At 43.2% G+C, this 22,019-nt stretch overlaps 1 protein-coding gene across 1 annotated transcript in view; it reads left to right on the top strand.

The window, feature by feature from the left end:
• slc39a4 (solute carrier family 39 member 4) overlaps positions 1–22,019 on the top strand; it is a 62,733-nt gene that overhangs the window by 5,008 nt on the left and 35,706 nt on the right. The window contains exons 2-4 of the mRNA XM_072252089.1: positions 15,219–15,512; positions 16,132–16,330; positions 18,289–18,467. Of these exons, the coding sequence (XP_072108190.1) occupies positions 15,219–15,512; positions 16,132–16,330; positions 18,289–18,467 (672 nt within the window). The remainder of the gene's footprint in view (positions 1–15,218; positions 15,513–16,131; positions 16,331–18,288; positions 18,468–22,019) is intronic.

The following is a 22,019-nucleotide window of genomic DNA, read 5'->3' as shown; positions in this document are numbered from 1 at the left end:
GTCCCACTGACCTGCATACGGACCATATCCCTCCATACACCTCCCATCCCATCCAATTTATTCTTAAATGTTAAAAAAGAACCCGCATTTACCACCTCGTCTGGCAGCTCATTCCATACTCCCACCACTCTCTGTGTGAAGAAGCCCCCACTAATGTTCCCTTTAAACTTTTCCCCCCTCACCCTTAACCCATGTCCTCTGGTTTTTTTCTCCCCTTGCCTCAGTGGAAAAAGCCTGCTTGCATTCACTCTATCTATACCCATCATAATTTTATATACCTCTATCAAATCTCCCTTCATTCTTCTACGCTCCAGGGAATAAAATCCTCACCTATTCAACCTTTCTCTGTAACTGAGTTTCTCAAGTCCCAGCAACATCCCTAAACCTTCTCTGCACTCTTTCAACCTTATTTATATCCTTCCTGTAATTTGGTGACCAAAACTGAACACAATACTCCAGATTTGGCCTCACCAATGCCTTATATAATCTCACCATAACATTCCAGCTCTTATACTCAATACTTGATTAATAAAGGCCAATGTACCAAAAGCTCTCTTTACGACCCTATCTACATGTGACGCCACTTTTGACGCCCTTTCCTGTAACAGCATGCCTTGTAGATGTGCTGAATAGTGGGAAGGGCTTAATCTGTGATGGACTGGGCTATGTCCTGTACGTTTTGTAGGGTTCTCCATTCAAGGGCATTGGTGTTCCCATATCAGACAGTCAATATACTCTCTACTACCCATTAGAGAAGTTTGTCAAAGTTTTAGCTGTCATGCTGAGTCTTCACAAACTCTGAAGGAAGTAGAGGAGGAGCAGTTTACCTGAGACTGGAGAAAGAAATGTTCATGAGTTATCAGTAACAGTAGTTGGAATCAGGCAGTTTTGGTCTCCTACCTACAGGAAAGATGTAAATAAGGTTGAAGGAGTACAGAGAAAATTTACAGAGTTGTTGCTGGGACTGGATGACCTGTGTTACAGGGAAAGGTTGAATCGATTAAGCCTTTATCTCTTGGAATGTAGAATCTTGAGAGGAGATTTGATAAAGGGATACAAAATTATCAGGGGTATAGGTAGGGTAAATGCAAGCAGGCTTTTTCCACTGAGGTTGGATGAGACTAAAACTAGAGGTCATAGGTTAAGAGTGAAAGGTGAAATGTTTAAGGGGATCATGAGGGGAAACTTCTTCACTCAGAGGGCAATGAGAGTGTGGAATGAGCTGCCAGCGTCAGTGGTGAATGCAATTTGGATTTCGACTTTTAAGAGAAGTTTGGATAGGTATATGGATGGGAGAGGTACGGAGGGCTATGGTCTGGGTGCAGGTCGATGGGACTAGGCAGTTTACACGGGTCGGCATGGACTAGATGGGCTGAAGGGCCTGTTTCTGAGCTGTCGTTTTCTATGTCTATGACTTACCCTGTCCTCAACCTCCTAAATTGTTGAGGACAGACCGTCAGTGTGGGAATAGGGAGAGGAATTTAAGATGGGCTAGCAACCAGGTTCTCCGGGTGACCACAGGAGACGGAGCACCGGAGTTTGATAAAGCTGCAGTAGTTGGGATTGAACCTGGAACACTAGAAATGTGAGGCAGAAGCTTTACCTTGATGCTTCATTGCGATTAGATTAGATCAGCTTGATTTGTCACATGTACATTGAAACATACAGTAAAATGCGTTGTTTGTGTCACCGTCCAACACAATCCGAGGATGAGCTGGGGGCAGCCAATAAGTGTTGTCATTCTTTCAGCACAAATATAGCATGCCTACTAACCATTATTAACCCATAGAACATAGAACAATCCAGCATTTAATTTTGTGCTGACCCCTTAACCTGCTCTACAATCAATCTAACCCTTCTATCCCACGTAGCCTCCGTTTTCCTTTCACCTCCATGTGCCTGTCCAAGAGTCTCACAAATGTACGTGTTTGGAACATTGGAAGAAACCTGAGGACCTGGGGGAAACCCACACAGTTCTCACTTTCAGACTCCTTACAGGCAGTGGCAGGAATTGAGCCCAGTTTACTATCTCTGTAAGGTGTTACACTAACCACCATGATACTATGCCACCCAAGAGCATCCCAATGCTTTTCTCTGAGAGAGAAGAGAGAGAGGCAGAAGAAGGGAAATTAAAGACCATTTAGTCTGACCTCAGTGGCTGGGAAGATGATGGAGTCAATTGTTGAGGATGTGGTTAAGGCCATAGTAAGCATGGTTTCTTCAAGGGAAAGTCTTACTGACAAATCTGTAGGAATTCTTTGAAGAAATAACAAGCAGGATAGACAAAGGAGAATCAGTTGATGTTGTGTATTTGGATTTTCAGAAGGCCATTGACAAGGTCCCTTACATGAGGCTGCTTAACAAGCTACGAAACCATGGTATTACAGGGAAGATTCAAGCATGGATAAAGCAGTGGCTGATTGGCAGGAGGCAAAGAGTGGGAATAAAGGGAGCCTTTTCTAGTTGGCTGCCGGTGACTAGTGGTGTTCCACAGGGGTCTGTGTTGGGATCAGTTGTTTTTGCTACATGTCAGTGATTTGGATGACGGAAAAGATGTCTTTGTTCCAAAGTTTGCAGACGATATGAAGACAGGTGGAGGGCTGGTAGCTTTGAGGAAGTAGAGAGTCTACAGAAGGATTTAGACAGATTAGGAGAATGGGCAAAGAAGTTTCAAATGGAATACAATGTCAAGAGGTATATGGTTATGCACTTTGGTAGAAGAAATGAAAGGGTTGACTATTTCCTGACTAGAGAGAAAATACAGACTGAGGCAAAAAGGGACTTGGGTGTCCTTGTCCCTAAAGGTTAATTTGCAGGTTGAGTTCAAGTGGACTAGAATATAAAAGCAAGGTTGTACTTATGATGTACTGGTGAGGCCTCCCTTGGAGTATTGTGAGCAGTTTTGGACCCCTTATCTTGGAAAGGATGTGCTGAAACTGAAGATGGTTCGAAGAAGGCTCACAAAAATAATTTCAGGATTAAACGGCTTGTCATATGAAGAGCATTTGATGGCTCTGGGCCTGTCTTCATTAGAATTCAGAAGAATGAGTGGTGACCTCATTGAAACCTACCAAATGGTGAAAGGCCTTCATAGAGTGGATGTGGAGAGGATATGGAGAAGTGGAACAGTCTAAGACCAGAGGACAAAGCTTCAAATACAGAGCATCCTTTCAGAATGGAGATGAGGAGGAATTTCTTTAACCAGAGAATGGTGAGTCTGTGGAATTCTTTGCCACAGGCAACTGTAGAGGCCGTCATTGGTTATATTTAAAGCAGAGGTTGATAGATTCTTGAATAGTCAGGGCATAAAGGGATATTGGGGGAAGGCAGGAATTTGGAGCTGAAAGGAAAAATGGATCAGCCATGATGAAATGGCAGAGCAAATTTGATGGGCCAAATGGCCTAATTCTGCTCCTATATCCTAGAGTTATGGTAATGGATACTGTTGGGGGAGACAACCTACCGTGGGAGGAACCGGGTCTCTGGCACTGGGTCTGGCTCTGTAGATCAGAAGGGAGGGTGAAAGAAGAGAACTGCAGTACTAACAGAGGATTCTATAGTTAAAACGGCAGAGGGAGATTCTGTGGATGTAATAGAGACACCTGGATGGTATGTTGCCTCCAGGTACCAGGGTGAGGAATGTCTTGGATCGAGTTCACAGTATTCTAGAGGGGGAGGGTGAGCAGCAAGACTGCATCTGTGATAGAGGGGGAGGGGAGAGAGCTAGAGAGAGGGAGAGAGAGGGGGAGGGGAGAAAGGGAGAAGGGAGAGTGAGGGAGGAAGAGGGAGGAAGAGAGGGTGAGAGAGAGAAAGAAAGAGATAGAGAGAAAAAACAAAGTTAATGTTTTAAATCAGTGACCTTTCATCTTTCTGGGTAAAGCCTCAAATAACCTTTGAAATTGCAGTGAAGAGTGTGGAGTGGAGAGAACAAAGAGGATATCTGTAACTGTGGATATTAAGAGAGATTGAATGATGATAGTGCCATCTGAGAAAGGGTGTAATAACAATAAAGTCTTCTTCACCTTCTCCTTGCCAGAGTATCATATTTAATGCCGCAATACAAAATTCCGCCAGTAAATTAAATACTGCCAAACCACAAACTAAAGCTCAATAAATAAGCAATTTTCTCAGCTATGAGGGAGAAACAGTTCAAAGTTCAAAATAAATTTATTACCAAAGTACGTATATGTCACCATATACTACCCTGAGATTAATGTTCTTGTGGGCATTCACCGTAAGGACAAAAAAATACAATAGAAACAACGAAAAACTGCACCCAATGAAAACAACCGATGTGCAAAAGGCAACAATTTGTGCAAATACAAAAAGAGAAAAAAATGTCAAAATAATAATAATAAATAAATAAGCAATAAATATTGAGAACATGAGATGGAGAGTCCTTGAAAGTGAGCCATAATTTGTATGAACATTTCAGTGACAGGGCGAGTGAAGTTGAGTTAAGTTGTCCCCTCTGGTTCAGGAGCCTGATGGTTGAGGGATAGTAACTGTTCCTGAACCTGGTAGTGTGGAACCTCTGGCTCCAGTACCTCCTTCCTGATTGAAAATTCATCTGTTACCAGAAGTCTCAAGTAGCACTTAAAAGTGGTTATTCCTTCTTTGTAGCAAGAACAAGGCAGAGAGGTGTGGTGTGATAAGAGAGGGATAAAATGGAACAGGGAGCTGACCAGGACTTCTCTTACCCAATCTGTTTGACTGTAATAATCTAAGACAGAAGGGCTCTGTTCACATTTCAAAGTACATTTATTATCAAAGTATGTACACAGAATACAACTCTGAGATTTGTCCTCCCACAAAACAAAGAAACATCATGGAACCCCTTCCTAGAAAAACATCAAACACCCAGTGTACAAAAGAAGATCACATTACGCAAAAGGCAAAAAGCAAGCAAACAACACAGAATATCAACATCCAGCCAGGAGTCCAGCAGTATTCAGTTCAGTTTAGTTCAGCGCCACCAGCTGAGTGCAAGCCACAGAGCCAGTCTTAACTTGTCCTCGCCAATCGCCTCGATCAAACTGCTCAAAAACAGCAAAACAAAAGAGTAACCAGAATCCAGAACAGACATAACATGAACCTTAAAGTCCCCCAAAGCGAGAGCACAGCCATGAGCCTCACCAATGAATCCTTGCAATGTAGAACCCAAGATCTCCGTACTTTCCTCTGACAGCCGCTAGTGAGAGGGAGAGGAAGACTGGTGAAAGACGGGCAGATGGCTCTGAACGCCCACCCATCCTCCGCTCTCATCGTTGTCAACCTGTAGTCCTGCTGCTAGGCCACCAGGCCACACACTCTGCTCCCAACCTCACCAAGCTCTCTCGGAGAAGGCAAAGCACCAGATCGCTCAATCGGCCCCAAAACACTCCATCAAAATGTAGATCACTGGTTCCAATCGCATGCAGATTAGTAGGAGAATCATAGTTGAAAGAAGAAGTAAAAGAAGTAGTTTTGTGAATTGTCTGCAGGACATCGACATTATTCACTGGCACTCTGTTGGAAGCCTTTGGGCCAAATTTTACTTCACTGATTTTTAAAGTTTCTATACCACTGTTACCTAGTGCGGGAAGATGGACTCTTGCCCTCACAATCTATCTCATTATGGGCTTGTTCTTCATTGTCTGTCTGCAGTGCCCTATCCCTTGTACAACCTCAATGCACTGTTGGAATCTAGTGACAGGTTTTCAAGTTCAAGTCACAGCCAAACTGTATTCATGTGTATCAGTGTTCTCCACTGTACCTTAGCACATGAGTCAACTATGGATTACCAATGATTTACCAATGGTTTTGGAGACACCAGATGCTAGAGTCAGCAGCAGAAAATGGCTGGAGAAACTTCGGGTTCAGCAGCATCCGACTTTATTGTTGCCAAGCAATTGATACTAGAATGTACAATCATCACAGCGATATTTGATTCTGTGCTTCCCGCTCCCTGGGTTACAAATCAATAGTAAATATTAAAAATTTAAATTATAAATCATAAATAGAAAACAGAAAAATGGAAAATAAGGTAGTGCAAAAAAAACCGAGAGGCAGGTCTGGATATTTGGAGGGTACAGCCCAGATCCGGGTCAGGATCCGTTCAGCAGTCTTATCACAGTTGGAAAGAAGCTGTTCCCAAATCTGGCCGTACGAGTCTTCAAGCTCCTGAGCCTTCTCCTCTACGAGTGCTGCCTGACCTGCTGAGTTTGCTTGTTCTTGCCACAGATATTTTGCATGCATGTCAACAAGACAGTTTTATTTGTTGACATTATCTAATGAATCTCGTTAATAAATATAGCTATTAAAACAGAAACTTCATGCCAACTTTAAGCATTTCTTTCCCTGGGATGTTAATCTGACCGACCATTCTAGTTAGCCCTCCTCCCACCCTCTCTCTCTATTACCCCTGTCCCTTGACTGCACTGTAGACCCCCTAAACCACATTTTATAATGCTGTTTACATTGCTGGTATTTATATATTTATGCACATTTTATCCCATATCCATACCTTAATTTCTAATTTATTTCTATATAATTCTTTATTTGCTATCATTGTTGAATGCTGTCTTTTGTTGCATGTCACACCAACACACCACAGCAAACTCCTAATACCTGTAAAGGTCTATGGCGGATTAAGTTGATCCTAAGTAAAATAAAACATTTAAGAGCAAGTTTCTGAGAAAAATCTGGAGGTTGATATGATTGAAAGGATCTGTTCTGCTTTTCTGTGAATGACACAGCAAACTGTTGCAAATAATTCACAGGGCAACAGACTTTTAGTGACGTTCCTCAGTGTTGCTATGACACCTATACTCATCTCCTCATCACATTACCTCAAGTTGATAGGGTGGTGAAGAAGGCATGTGGTGTGTTGGCCTTCATTAGTTGAGGAATTGAGTTCGAGAGCCACACTGTAATGGTGCAGCTCTATAAACCCCTGGTTGGACCACACTTGGAATATTGTGTTCAGTTATAGAAATGATGTGGAAGCTTTAGAGAGGAGATTCACCAGGATGCTGCCTAAATTACAGAGCATGCTTTATGAGGATAGGCTAAGTGAGCTCGGACTTTTCTGTTTAGAGAGAAGAAGGATGAGGAAAATGCTACACCTGCCCATTCACCTCCTCTCTCACCTCCATTCTTGGCACCAGTCTCTACAGGTGAGGCAACAATTCACCTGTGAATCTGTTGCAATCATCTTTTGCATTGTGTGCTCCCGATGTGGCCTCCTCTACATTCATGAGACCGATGTAAATTGGGGTCCGTTTATCAAATGAGGGGAGTTTCATGGCTTTGGGCCTCCACTCACTGGAATTCAAAAGAAACTTATCGAATGTTGAAAGGCCTCAATAGAGTGGATGTGGAGAGGATGTTTCTTCTGGTTGGAGAGTATAAGACCAGAGGGATACAGCCTCAGAGTAGAGGGAAGTCCATTTGGAATGGAGATAAGGAGGAATTTATTTAGCCAGGGAATGGTGAATCTATAAAATTTGTTGCCAGGGTGGCTATGCAGGCTGAGTCATTGGGAATATTTAAGGCAGAGATTGATAGATTTTTGATTGGTCGGGGCATGAGGGGATACAGGGAGAAGGCAGAAGATTGGGGCAGAGAGGGAAATTGGATCAGCCATGATGCAATGGTGGAGCAGACTTGATGGGCCAAATGGCCTCATTCTGCTCCTGTATCTTATCATCTTCTAACCTTGCATCTAGCAAAGAGTTGTTCAGCAGACACCTGTGTGAGGACAGAGTATAAAGATACTACACTGGTGTCTAATGGGGCAAGGTCTACTTTTAAGAGTCCAATACGGTTTTCCGATTACCTTGTAGTATAATGCCAGGATAGGATTAGTGCTGCAATTTATTCTCCAGACCAGATAAAAGCTAGTCCCAAGTTGAAGTTTGTGCCCTAACTTCATGAGATTTATTATCTGAACTCAGTAGTTTGTAATTGAGTGCAATATATCCCTAACTACAATCAAAAAGAGATCATTACTGAACTGGTGCCAGAGATTTATGAGCTTAAGGAAATCTGCAGATTACCTTCACCAGATGCAGTTAATGTCTAACTAACTCTGCAGATCATAGCACTTTGACTTTCTGGGTTAAGAAGGACATGGTGCCCTAAAACTTGGGAACTGTAACAGGTAAAGGCATTGTTAAACAAGTTGGTTCCCTTCAGTACTGTGTGATTCAATAATATGATTTCCCCGTCAAGTTCAAGTTTGTTGTCACACAAGGTATCAACACCATGAAAACTGGCTTCTGCAGCAACAACACAGTAAATCCAAACAATGACAAACATACGCTCAGTGGTCACATTATTGTGTACCTCAGACATAAGACATAGGAGCAGAATTAGACTATCTGGCCCATCGAGTCTGCTCCAGCATTCAATCATGGCTGATCCTTTTCTCCTCCTCCTCAGTCCCACTCTCTGGCCTTCTTCCTGTAACTTTTGATACTGTGTCCAGTCAAGAACCTATCAAGCTCTGCCTGGCCTGGCCTCTACAGCTGCCTGTGGTAATGAGTTTCACAAATTGACCACCCTCCGGCTAAAGAAATTTCTCTGTTTTAAATGGATGCCCCTCTATCCTAAGGCTGTGCCTTCTTGTCCTAGAATCCCCCACCATGGGAAACATCCTTTCCATATCTACTCGGTCTAGGCCTTTCAACATTTGAACGGTTTCAATGAGGTCTCATCCTTTTGAATTCCAGTTTGTACAGACCCAGAACAATCAAATATTCTTCGTATGATAACTCTTGCATTCCCAGAATCATCCTTGTGAACCTCCTCTGGACCCTCTCCAACGCCAGCAGATCTTTTCTTAGATGAGGAGCCAAAAACTGTTCATAATACTTAAGGTGAGGCTTCACCAGTGTCTTCTCAGCATCACATCATTGTTCTTGTACTCTAGACCTCTTGAAATGAATGCTAAGATTGCATTTGCCTTCCTTACTACTGACTCTACCTGCAAGTTAACCTTTAGGGTGTTATGCACAAGGACTCACAAGTCCCTTTGCATCACCAATTTTTTGATTTTCTCCCCATTTAGAAAATAGTCCGCACATTTATTTCTACTACCAAAGTGCATGACCACGTATTTTCCAACATTGTATTTCATTTGCCACTTTCTTGCCCGTTTTCCTGATCTAAGTCCTTCTGCATCCTACCTGTTTTCTCAACACTACCTGCCCCTCGACCAATCTTTGTATCACCTGCAACCTTGGCAACAAAATCACCTATTCCATCATCTAAATCATTGACATACTGCATAAAAAGAAACAGTTCCAACCCCGACCCCTGTGGAACACCACTAGTCACTGGCAGCCAACCAGAAAAGGATCCTTTTGGGCCGGCTGGTGGCGCAATGACATTGGCGCTGGACCCGGGAGCGGAGGTTCCCGGGTTCAAAACCAGTCGGCTCCGCTCCTGAGTACGCTTTCCATCCATGCCGGGTTGAGTGTCGAGATTGCAACTCGACCTCGTAAAATAAAGAGAAAAATACTGCGAAAATGTCTGTGTGAGGAGTGGCGCGTCACACAGTCTCTCTCTCGCTCCGCGCCTTGTAAAAGCCATGAAAAAGACATTATCACGCACGCACACACAGACGCACACGCACAGACTCGCACGCACGCAGGCACACGCCAAAAAAAAGGGATCCTTTTATTCCCACTTGCTGCCTCATACCAATCAGTCAATGCTCTAATCACTCCAGTAACCTTCCTGTAATACCATGGGTCTTAACTTGGTAAACAGCCTCATGTGCGGCACCTTGTCAAAGGCCTTCTGAAGGTCCAAATATACAACATCCACTGCATCCTCTTTATCTATTCTAATTGTAATCTCCTCAAAGAATTCCAACAGGTTCATCAGCCAAGATTTTCCCTTAAGGAAAACATGCTGACTTTGTCCTATCTCGTCCTGTGTTACCAAGTACTCTATAACCTCATCCTTAACAATTGACTCCAACATCTTCCCAACAACTGAAGTCTGGCTAACTGGTCTATAATTTCCTTTCTGTTGCCTCTCTCCTTTCTTAAAGAGTGGAGTGACATTTGCAATTTTCCAGTCCGCTGGCACCATGCCAGGGTCCAATGATTTTTTTGAAAGGTCATTTATAATGCCTCCACAATCTCTACCGCTACCTCTTTCAGAACCCTAGGGTGCAGTTCCGAGGTTCGGGTGACTTACGTACCCTTAGGTCTTTCAGATTTTTGAGCGCCTTCTCTCTTGTAACAGTAACTACACTCACTTCTCTTCCCTCACACCCTTCAACATCTGGCACACTACTAGTGAAGACTGATGCATTGTTCCACAGTGAAGGTTGATGATTGAGATTGTTGTGCATAAAAATCCCAGGAGATCGGCAGTCTCTGAGATGCTCAAACCACCCTGCCTATCACCAACAATCATTCCATGGTCTGTGACGAAAAACCAAATTATCAGAAGATTGATGCTGATGAGAGAGATAAGGGAGACAAATGGAGAAACGTTCAAAATGTTAATGAGAGAGGAGAGAGATAACGAAAAGAGACACAATTCAGAGAATTGACAGACCGGTTGCTTTGAACCTGAACTGTTTGAAGTTTGATGGACAGGCGATACCCCAGCAGGGGAATAAAATGAACAGGTTCGCTAAGGCACGTGACACCACGAGATCACGAGATAACGAGACCCTGGAAGAGCGGTGTGCCCCCACAAGTCGGTGGGAGTTTGGAGGTCTGGTTTGAGGGAACCGACCATAGACTGACAGGGTGAAAAGGTACGATTGGCGGGAACCTGGTGTGTGTGTCCGCCCTTGCCTGGGTGCCGGGTTCACTGCGGAAGAACGGTCGTATCCGGAATGGAGGGGTCACAGTCGGTGACCACAGCAGGATAGAAGACATAAAAGGGTCCGCCTGAAAGCCAACTGCGAAGAACATTAAAGGTCGGCTTGAATCAAAATTTGCACTTCTCTCTCTCTCTCCAACGGCACAACAGCGATTACTGCTAACTGTACTAAGCTGAACTGAACTCTGCGTCACTTGAGACTGATCATTTTACCCCTAGACTGCGATAGAGCTCGGTTGATTCCTATTACCCTAGTTCTGTGTACATGTGTGTTTTATCATTGCTAACCTGTTGCATTTATATCCTTACGTTTAGAGTACTGTGTTACTTATTTCTTTAATAAAACTTTATTAGTTTCTAGTAAACCAGACTCCAACTAGTGATCCACTTCTGCTGGTTTGGCAATCCAGTTATGGGTGTGTAACAGGTCAAAGTCACTTAAGTCACATTTTTCCCCATTCTGATGCTTGGTCTGAACAACAACTGAATCTTTTGACCATGTCTGCATGCTTTTATACATTGAGTTGCTGTCACGTTAGATTAGATATTTGCATTAATGAACAGGTGTACAGGTGTACCTAATAAACTAGCCACTGAGCATAAGTTAACATAAACTTAAATTTATATAAATTATACATAATGTACACAACCGAACAAACATAATGACACTGGTGGAAGAATGATTGAGAGAAGGAAATACAGTCCAAGGTAATCTCATTTCCTCAGCTGCCCACCACCTCCCACTGGTGACTCTCTTCTTTCCCTTTCTCCCATGTTCCACTGTCTTCTCCTTTCAGGTTCCTTCTTCTTCAGCCTTTTACCTTTCCCACCTCCCACCTTCTCACTTCATTCCCTTCCCCACCCACCTATCATCCCCTCAGCTGGTCTCACCTGTCACCTGCCAACTTGCACCCCTACTCCATCCCCCAGCTTCTTATTCTGACTTTTGCCCTCTCCCTTTGCAGTCCTAATGAAGGGTCTTAGCCATATATGCTGCCTGACCTGCTGAATTCCTCCAGCTTTTTCAGACCACAAGTCCTTAAGACATGGGAGCTGATTCAGCCATTTAGCCCATTGAGTCTGCTCCACCATTCTATCATGGCTGATTTATTATCCCTGTCAACCCCATTCTCCTGCTTTCAACCCATAACCTTTGATGCCCAGGCTAACCAAGAACCAATCAACCTCTGCTTTAAATATACTCAATGGCTTGGTCTCCACAGCCATCTGTGGTAATGAATTCCAGAGATTCACCACCCTCTGGCTAAAGAAATTTCTTCTTATTTCTTTCTAAATGGACATCTCTCTATTCTGAGGTTATGCCCTCTGGTCCTAGACTCCCCCACTAAAGGAAATATCCTCTCTACCTCTCTTTATCCACTTTGTCTAGGCCTTTCAATATTCAATAGGCTTCAATGAGATTCCCTCTCATTGATCTAAACTCTAGTCAGTACAGGCTCAGAGCCATCAAATGCTTCTCATACATTAACCCATTCATTCCTAGGATGTATGACCATACACTATATTCCATCTGCCACTTCTCTGTCCATTCTCCTAATCTGTCCGAGTCCTTTTGCATACATTCTGCTTCCTCAACACTTCCTGTCCTTCCACCTATCTTTGTATCATCTGCAAATTTGGCTACAAACCGATCAACACCATTATCCAAACTGTTGACATATAATGTGTAACAAAGCGATCCTAACACCAACCCCTGCGGAACACCACTAGTCACTGGGAGCCAAACAGAAACGGTCCCCTTTATTCCCACTCTTTGCCTTGTGCCCGTCAGCCAATCTTCTATCCACGTTAGTATCTTTCCTGTAATATCACAGACTCTTACCTTGTTAAACAGCCTCATGTGTGGCAACTTGTCAAAGGCCTTCTTAAAATCCAAGAAAAAAACATCTGCTGACTTCCCTTTGTCTATCCTACCCATTATTCCTCAAAGAATTCCAATAGATTTGTCAGACAAGATTTCCCTTTAAGAAAACAATGCTGACTTTGGCCTATTTTATCATGCGCCTCCAAATACCCCGAAATCTAAATTTCATCCTTAATATTAGACTCCAACATCTTTCCAGGCACTGAAGTCAGGCTAACTGGCCTGTTATTTCCTTTCTTCTACCTCTCTTCCTTCTTAAAAAGTGGAGTGACACTTGTAATTTTCCAGTCTACCGGAATCGAGTGATTCTTGCAAGATCATTACTAATGCCTCCACAGTTTCTTCAGCTACCTCCTTCAGAACCCTGGGGTGTAGTCCATAAGGTCCAGGTGACTTATCTACTTTCAGACCTTTCAGTTTCCCAAGCACCTTCTCCTTAGTAATAGTACAGCACTCACTTCTGCCCCCAATATGATCAAATTTCTGGAATTCTGCTAGTGTCTTTCACAGTGAAGATTGAAGCAAAATACTCATTAAATTCATCTACCATTTTGTAGTCCCCCATTACCACCTCTCCAGCGTCAATTCCCAGCAGTCCAACATCCACTCTCTCCTCCCTGCTACTCTTTATATATCTGAAAAAACTTTTTGAATCTTCTTCGATATTATTGGCTAGCTTACCTTCATATTTAATCTTTTCTCTCCTTGTGGTTTTTTCAGTTGCCTTCTTTGTTTTCAAAAGCTTCCCAATCCCCTAACTTCCCATTAATTTTTGCTATATTATACGCTCTCTCTTTTGCCGTTAAGCTGTCATTGACTTCCTTTGACAGCCACAGTTGCCTCATCCTCCCTTTGGAATACTCTTTCATCTTTGGGATGCATGTATTCTTCTGAATTGCCCCCAGAAACTCCAGCCATTGCTGTTCTGCCATAATCTCCTCTCATGTCCCCTCCCCTTCCAATCAACTTCGGCCAGCTCCTCTCGCATGCCTCTGTTATTCCCTTAAATCCACTACAATATTGATACATCTGACTTTAGCTTCTCCCTCTTGAACTGCAGGGTGAATTCAATCATATTATGATCACTGACTCCAAAGGGTTCCTTTACCTTAAGGTCCCTAATCAAATCTAGTTCATTACTTAATACCCAATCCAGAATCGCCTTCCTCCTAGTGGGCTCAACCACACCCTGCTCTAAAAAGCCATCTCTTAGGGATCCTACAAATTATCTCTTGTGTTTTCATGTGTGTTAGTCCAATGTATTGTAGGGCCTGCAGGGACTGCCTCAAGAACCTGGTAACATTGGGAAGAAGCTATTGTTGAACCTTGAGGCTCCTGTACCTCCAGCCTCCTGGCAGCATCAAGAAGTGAGCATGGACAAGATAGTGGTGGTAGATGCAAAAGCTTGGCAGTATGCTCCAGCAGGCTCAAAAACAGTTTTTACCCCACAGCTTAATTTGTTGTGTGCACTTCGGAACATTGAAAATAACTGATGATTGGGCTCGGTCTGAAATAGTGGCTCTGTTCCTCTCCATAAATGTTCCCTGACCTGCTGAGTTCCCCCAGCATTTTGTGTGGTTGCTCTGGATTTCCAGCATCTGCAGAATCTCTTGTGTTTAAGAAAGTAATTTTACCGTTTGTTAAGCAACACACATCAAAGTTGCTGGTGAACGCAGCAGGCCAGGCAGCATCTCTAGGAAGAGGTACAGTCGACGTTTCAGGCCGAGACCCTTCGTCAGGACTAACTGAAAGAAGAGTTAGTAAGAGATTTGAAAGTGGGAGGGGGAGGGGGAGATCCAAAATGATAGGAGAAGACAGGAGGGGGAGGGATGGAGCCAAGAGCTGGACAGGTGATAGGCAAAAGGGATACGAGAGGATCATGGGATAGGAGGCCCAGGGAGAAGGAAAAGGGGGACTGGGGAAAAGCCCAGAGGATGGGTAGGGGGCATAGTCAGAGGGACAGAGGGAGAAAAAGGAGAGTGAGAGAAAGAATGTGTGTATATAAATAATGGATGGGGTACGAGGGGGAGGTAGGGCATTAGCAGAAGTTAGAGAAGTCAATGTTCATGCCATCAGGTTGGAGGCTACCCAGATGGAATATAAGGTGTTGTTCCTCCAACCTGAGTGTGGCTTCATCTTTACAGTAGAGGAGGCCGTGGATAGCCAAGTCAGAATGGGAATGGGATGTGGAATTAAAATGTGTGGCCACTGGGAGATCCTGCTTTCTCTGGCGGACAGAACGTAGGTGTTCAGCAAAACGGTCTCCCAGTCTGCGTCGGGTCTCGCCAATATATAGAAGGCCGCATCGGGAGCACCGGATGCAGTATATCACCCCAGCCGACTCACAGGTGAAGTGTCGCCTCACCTGGAAGGACTGTCTGGGGCCCTGAATGGTGGTAAGGGAGGAAGTGTAAGGGCATGTGTAGCATTTGTTCCGCTTACAAGGATGTGTAAGTGATACCGTTTGTTAACAACTCTTTTCCATCTCTTTTCTTTTAACTAGTGCTTTTCGGCCGATGATGTCTTTGAACTTGCTGGGAAGAATGACAGTGGCAGCAAAACACTGACACCTGATGAGTTTTTCCAAATCTCTCCTGGCTTGCTGCTCTTTCTGATTGACCCACAGAGAGTGTGCCAGGTCATACAGGCCAAGCACTGGGGAAAGGAAACAACAGTGTTCACAGAGAAACTATTGACACAAATTGATACCAGCCAAATCCCCAAGCTCACTCATAGCCTGGTGGAAGAGGAGCTGCAGAAAATACAAAAGAACTATCTGACGGTGGACAAAGGTCAGGTAAGTAAGAATAAACACGTGACAGTTTGTTCTTTGTCCATGATTCAATAACGTATTGCCAGCATAACCTCGACCTCTGCACGACACTAAAATAATCAGCAAAGTTGCTCAGAATCAGAATCAGGTTTATTATCACTGACATAGGTCGTAAAATAAAAATTACTATAAGTTGCAATAAAAGTATATAAAAAATAACTAAATAGTGCAAAAATACAGCAAAGTAGTGAGGTAGTATTTTTGGTTTCTTAGCTCACTCAAAAAAGATCAATGTCATAGACACGAAAATGGTTAATGAGGAGATGGGGCAAAATCAGACCTGGAGAGGATTAGCAGCTTTAAATTCCTCGGTGTTATTATTTCGGAGGACCTGTCCTGGGCCCAGCACATAAGTGCAATTACTAAAAAAGCACAGCAGCACCTCTACTTCCTTAGGAGTTTGGGGAGACTTGGCATGTCATCTAAAACTTTGACAAACTTCTATAGATGTGTAGCGGAGATTATATTGACAGGTATTCCTCAGAAAGGTTTGGAGAGAATAGATGATTAAGGAAAATGTGTTGGTTGTTGCAGAATGTTAAGTTGATAGTAATGTTTGATAACTAATTTTTTTCACCTCTAGCCTTGTGTCAACTCCACTCAAATCATAGAAGAATACGAGCTGGTGTCCAATGGAACAACAGAAGTTAATATTGGCCACTTTTCTGCTGTAATACTTTACCATTTCTTACGAGGAGACTGCTTACTCCGATACGTATTGCCAGGGCCTGAATACTTCCTTAACTTCATATTTCACATATACCAGAATCTCACCAGGACAGGTAAGGAAAACCTTCTCTGTTCAGCTTCTGGTTCAGTAGTGACATGTACAGATGTGTTGTCCTGGGAGACAAAGGCAGAGGCTGCCACTGTAACGAGGGTTCCAAACTGGATCCTGGTGAAGGATCTCAGCTTGAAACATCACCCTCCATTTTCTATCATCCATGTGCCTATCTAAGAGTCTCTAATATGTCCCTAATGTATCTGCACCTACCACCACCCCTGGCAGTGAGTTCCATGCACCCACCACTGTCTATGTAAAAAAAAACTTACCCCGATATCTCTACTGTACTTTCCTCCTATTACCTTAAAAGCATGTCCTCTAGAATTAGCCATTGCTGCCCTGTTAAAAAATGGTGCTGGATATCCACTCTATCTGTGCCTCCCATCATCCTATATATCTCTATCAAGTTGCTTTTCATCCTCCTTCACACCAAAAGGAAAGCCTTAGCTTGCTCAGACTTCCTTCATAAGGCATGCTCTTTGATCCAGACAGCATAACTCTCCTCTGCATTCCCTCTGAAGCTTCTATGATGAGGTGGCAAGAACTGAACATGATACTCCAAGTGTGCTCTAAGGGTGTTAAGGAACTGAACATTACCTCATGGGTCTTAAACTCAATCCCCCAACTAATAAAAGTCAACACACCATACACTTCCTAAACCACCCTATCAACTGGCACAGTAACTTTGAGGGATCTATGGGCGTGAACCCCAAGATCACTCTGTTCCTCCACATTGCTAAAAACCCTGCGATTAATCTTGTACAAACGTACTTTGTCTGTGCGACCTTGCAAAGTGAATCACTTCACACTTTTCTGGATTGAACTCCATCTGCCACTTCTCATGTCAGCTCTACATCCCATCAATATCCCGTTGCAACCTATGACGACTTTCTACACCTTCCACACCACCACCCTTTGTACCATCTGAAAATTACTAAACCACTTTCTCATCCAAGTCATTTATAAAAATCACAAAGAGCAGGGGTCCCAGAACAGATCCAGGTGCAAGACCAATGGTCTCCAAACTCCAGGCAGAATTCACTCCAGCTATAACTATCTTCTGCCTTCTATGGGCAAGCCAATTCTAAATCCATGTGGCCAAATCTCCCAGACACCATGCTTCCTGACTTTCCCTGTTACCTGATGCTGTTGCGTGCTAGATCTGTGTATAATAAGCCCCAAATCGTGTTATGTTGCAGCTCTCTAGTGTTTCACCATTTATATGATAGCTTTCTCCTTCTTCCATCAAAAGGAACAACATTACATTTTCCTACATTGAACTCCAGCGGTGAGCAGAGTGGACCTCCTGTGGTAGGTTAGGATGAGCAGGAAATCAGATCGGTTTTGGGTAATGGAATTACACACACAGTGGCCACTTTGTCACATACCTCCTGGACCTAATAAAGTGGCCACTGAGGGTAGTTCGTGGACATCCACAGCTGCAGCCCATCCACTTCAAGATTCAACATATTGTGCATTCAGAGATGCTGTTCTGCACACTACTGTTGTAACATGTGGTTATTTGAGTTACTATCCCCTTCCTGTCAGCTTGAGCCAGTCGGTCCATTCTCCTCTGATCTCTCTCAATTACAAGATGTTTCTTCCCACAGAACTGTCACTTACTGGATGTTTTTTTGTTTTTTGCACCACTCTCTGTAAACTGTAGCGACTGTTGTGTGTGAAAATCCCAAGAGATCAGCAGTTTCTGAGATACTCAAACCATTCCATCTGGCACCAACAATCATTCCACAGTTAGAGTAACTTAGATCAGATTTCTTCCCAATTCTGATGTTTGATCTGAAAAACAACTGAACCTCTTGACCATGTCTGCATGCTTTCATGCATTGAGTTGCTGCCACATGATTGGCTGATTAGATATTGGCAGTAACGAGGTATACAGGTGTACCTTATAGAGTGACCAGCAAGTGTATAAATGCAAGTGCTTCTTTCTTTCAGAACTTGAAGACTTGATGGATAAAATTGGTTTAGCTCACAATAGCCAAGAGGATCAACACCAAGAGAACAGCGGAAGTCATAGTGAAGATCACTCGGGTGAGGGGTCTCATGGCCATCGGTCCAACCAGCTGCCAAGTCATGGCCAGGAGGAGGGGGATGAGAACAGTTCCTGGGACACGGTAATGCTCCACACCTTACAGTAATTCCCTTCTTCTTGTTGTGTGTAGTTCCAGTTTCACCTTGGATGCTGCCTGGGTTAGAGAATATGGAGAGAAGAGGCAAGCTTGGGTTGTTTTCTCTGGAGCTTCAGAGGCTGAGGGGAGTTCATAGCATGCAAAAAGGGCCCTTCAGTCCAACCAGTCCATGCCAGTCAAGATCTCCCATCCGAGTTAGTCCCCTTTGCCAGTGTTTGGCCCATAACCTTCTGAACCTTTCAACTCATGTACCTGTCCAACTGCCTTTCAAAAGTCACTGTTGTATCAGCCTCAGCCACTTCCTCTGGCAGCTCACTGCACATACAAACTGCCCTTTGTGTCAAAAAGGGGAGACCTGATGGAAGTTTTTGAAGTTGTGAAAAGCAAAGATAGGGTACACAGTCAGAATTTTTTCCCAAATGTCAAATACTAGAGGCCATCAAGATTCGATATTGTTTAATGTCATTTCCAGTACACAGGTGTAAACAACAAAGTAATTGTTGCTCTGGATCTGATGCAACTCAAAAATAAACACAGTAAGATTAAGAACAGAACAGTAAAAAACACAATAAACATAAATACAAAAAATAATTTACATACACAGATTGATTGTCTGTCCATAAAGTGACACTAGGTACAGGAGTGTCTGTACATAAGGAAATGATAAAGTAGTGGTGGTTGGGGATGTAGAGGGTGGGTTAGTGGGTGGAGGTGTTGATCAGCCTTACTGCTTGGGGAAAATAACTGTTTTTGAGTCCGGTGGTCCTGGTGTGGATGCTGCGTAGCCTCCTCCCTGATGGGAGTGGGACAAACAGTCTGTGAGCAGAGTGGGTGAGATCCTTCATGATGTGACATGCATTAAAGGTGAGAGCAGAAAAAGTTTAAAGAGAATGTACAGGGCAAGATTTTATTTTACATACAATGTGGTAGGTGGCATAGATAGGCAGGTGCCTTGAACTCTAGTGCTGAACATTGTGGGCAGGTAATGTTGGTGCAGAAATGAGTGGAAACTCTTGAAGGCTGCCCCTAGCAATCCTTATGTGGATTTACATGAATGACTGTATGTTTCAATGCACATATAATGAATAAAACTGAATCTGTTAAAAGCAGATACGATAGTGATGTTTACGAGGCTGTTAGACTGCACATGAATGTGCAAAGAACGGAGGGTTCTGCAACAAGAGGGCTTAACTTCAACTTCACTCATGCCAACACTGAAATAGTTTCACAACCTATGAACTCTTGTTCAAGGACTCGATAACTCATGTTATCAATATTTATTGCTTATTTATTTATTTAGTATTTTTAAGTTTGTGTATTTGCACAGCTTGTTGTTGTTTGTACATTGGTTGTTTGTCTATCCTGTTGAATGAGGTCTTTCTTGATTCAGAATCAGGTTTATTATCACCAGCATGTGACGTGAAATTTGTTAGCTCAGCAGCAGCAGTTCAATGCAATACATAATCTAGCAGAGAGAGAAAAAATAAATAAAATAAAACATAATAATAATAAATAAACAAGTACATCAATTACGTATATCGAATAGATCAAAAAAATATGCAAAAACAGAAATACTGCATATTAAAAAAAAAATGAGTTAGTGTCCAAAGCTTCAATGTCCATTTAGGAATCGGATGGCAGAGGGGAAGAAGTTGTTCCTGAATCGCTGAGTGTGTGCCTTCAGGCTTCTGTATCTCCTGCCTGATGGTAACAGTGAGAAAAGGGCATGTCCTGGGTGCTGAAAGTCCTTAATAATGGACGCTGCCTTTCTCAGACACTGCTCCCTAAAGATGTCCTGGGTAGTTTGTAGGCTAGTGCCCAAGATGGAGCTGACTAAATTTACAACCTTCTGCAGCTTCTTTCAGTCCTGTGCAGTAGCCCCTCCATACCAGACAGTGATGCAGCCTGTCAGAATGCTTCCATGGTACAACTATAGAAGTTTTTGAGTGTATTTGTTGATATGCGAAATCTCTTCAAACTCCTAATAAAGTATAGCCACTGTCTTGCCTTCTTTATACCTAACATCGATATCTTGGGACCAGGTTAGATCCGCAGAGATCTTGACACCAAGGAACTTGAAGCTGCTCACTCTCTCCACTTCTGATCCCTCTATGAGGATTGGTATGTGCTCCTTTGTTTTACCCTTCCTGAAGTCCACAACCAGCTCTTCCGTCTTACTGACGTTGAGTGCCAGGTTGTTGCTGCGGCACCACCCCACTAGTTGGCATATCTCACTCCTGTACGCCCTCTCGTCACCACCTGAGATTCTACCAACAATGGTTGTATCATCAGCAAACTGTGTTTCTTTGTACTGTGAATGCCTGCAAAAAAAATGGATGACGGGCAGTAAATGGTGACATATATGTACTTTGATAATAAACTTTTGAACTTTGACACATTATGAGCTGATTGGCCTATTCCTGTGCCGTCCAGTTTAATGTTAGACCATAAGTCTACAAGACATAGGAGCAGAATTTGGTCATTCAGCCCATCAAGTCTGCTTTACTATTCCATCATGACCGACTTATTATCCCTCTCAACCCCATTTTCCTCATAACCTTTGACACCCTGATTAATCAATCAACCTTTGTCTTAAATATACCTAATGACTCCCGCACAGCTGTCTGTAGCAATGAATTCCACAAATTCACTACTCTCTTGCTAAGGAAATTCCTCCTCATCTCTGGTTTAAATGGACGTCGCTTCATTCTGAGGCTGCGTCCTCTGGTCCTAGATTCCCCCACTACAGGAAACACCTCTCCACATCTAATCTATCTGGGCCTTTCAATATTTGATAGGTTTCAATGAGATACCCTCTCATTCTTCTAAACTCCAGCAAGTACTGACCCAGAGTCATCAAACACTCCTCACATATTAACCCTTTCATTCCCCAGACCATTCTCGTGAACCTCCTCTGGAACCTCTCCAATGCCAGCACATCTTTTCTTAGATAAGGGGACCATAACTGCTCACAATACTCCAAGGGCAATCTAACCAATGCCTTCTAAAGCCTCAGCATTACATCCTTGTTCTTATATTCTAGACCCCTCAAAAAGAATGTTAACTTTCCATTTGCCCTCTTTACACTGACTCAACCTGTAAATTAACCTTTGGGGACTTCCAAATCCCTTTGCACCTTTGATTTTTGAATTTTTTCTCTATTTAGAAAATAGTCCACACCTTTATTCCTTCTGCCAAAGTGCATGATCATGCACTTTCCTACACTGTATTCTACCTGCCACTTTTTCGGCCATTCCCCTAATCTGTCTGAGTCCCTCTGCAGACATCCTGCTTTCTCAAAACTGCAAGACCTTTCACCTTTCTTCATATTATTCGCAAAGTTGGCCACAAATTCCTCAATTTCTTCATCCACATCATTGACATATAACATAAAAGGTATCGATCCCAACACAGACCCCTGTGGAACACTACTAGTCAATGACAGCCAACCACAATAGGACCCCTTTATCCCCACTCTTTGCCTCCTGCCAGTCAAACAATTTTCTATCCATGCCAATATCTTTCCTGTAATACCAC

This window comes from Mobula birostris, chromosome 3, assembly GCF_030028105.1.
Source record: "Mobula birostris isolate sMobBir1 chromosome 3, sMobBir1.hap1, whole genome shotgun sequence".
In the NCBI taxonomy this organism is placed as follows: domain Eukaryota; kingdom Metazoa; phylum Chordata; class Chondrichthyes; order Myliobatiformes; family Myliobatidae; genus Mobula; species Mobula birostris.
This window is presented reverse-complemented; position numbering and strand designations above follow the sequence as displayed.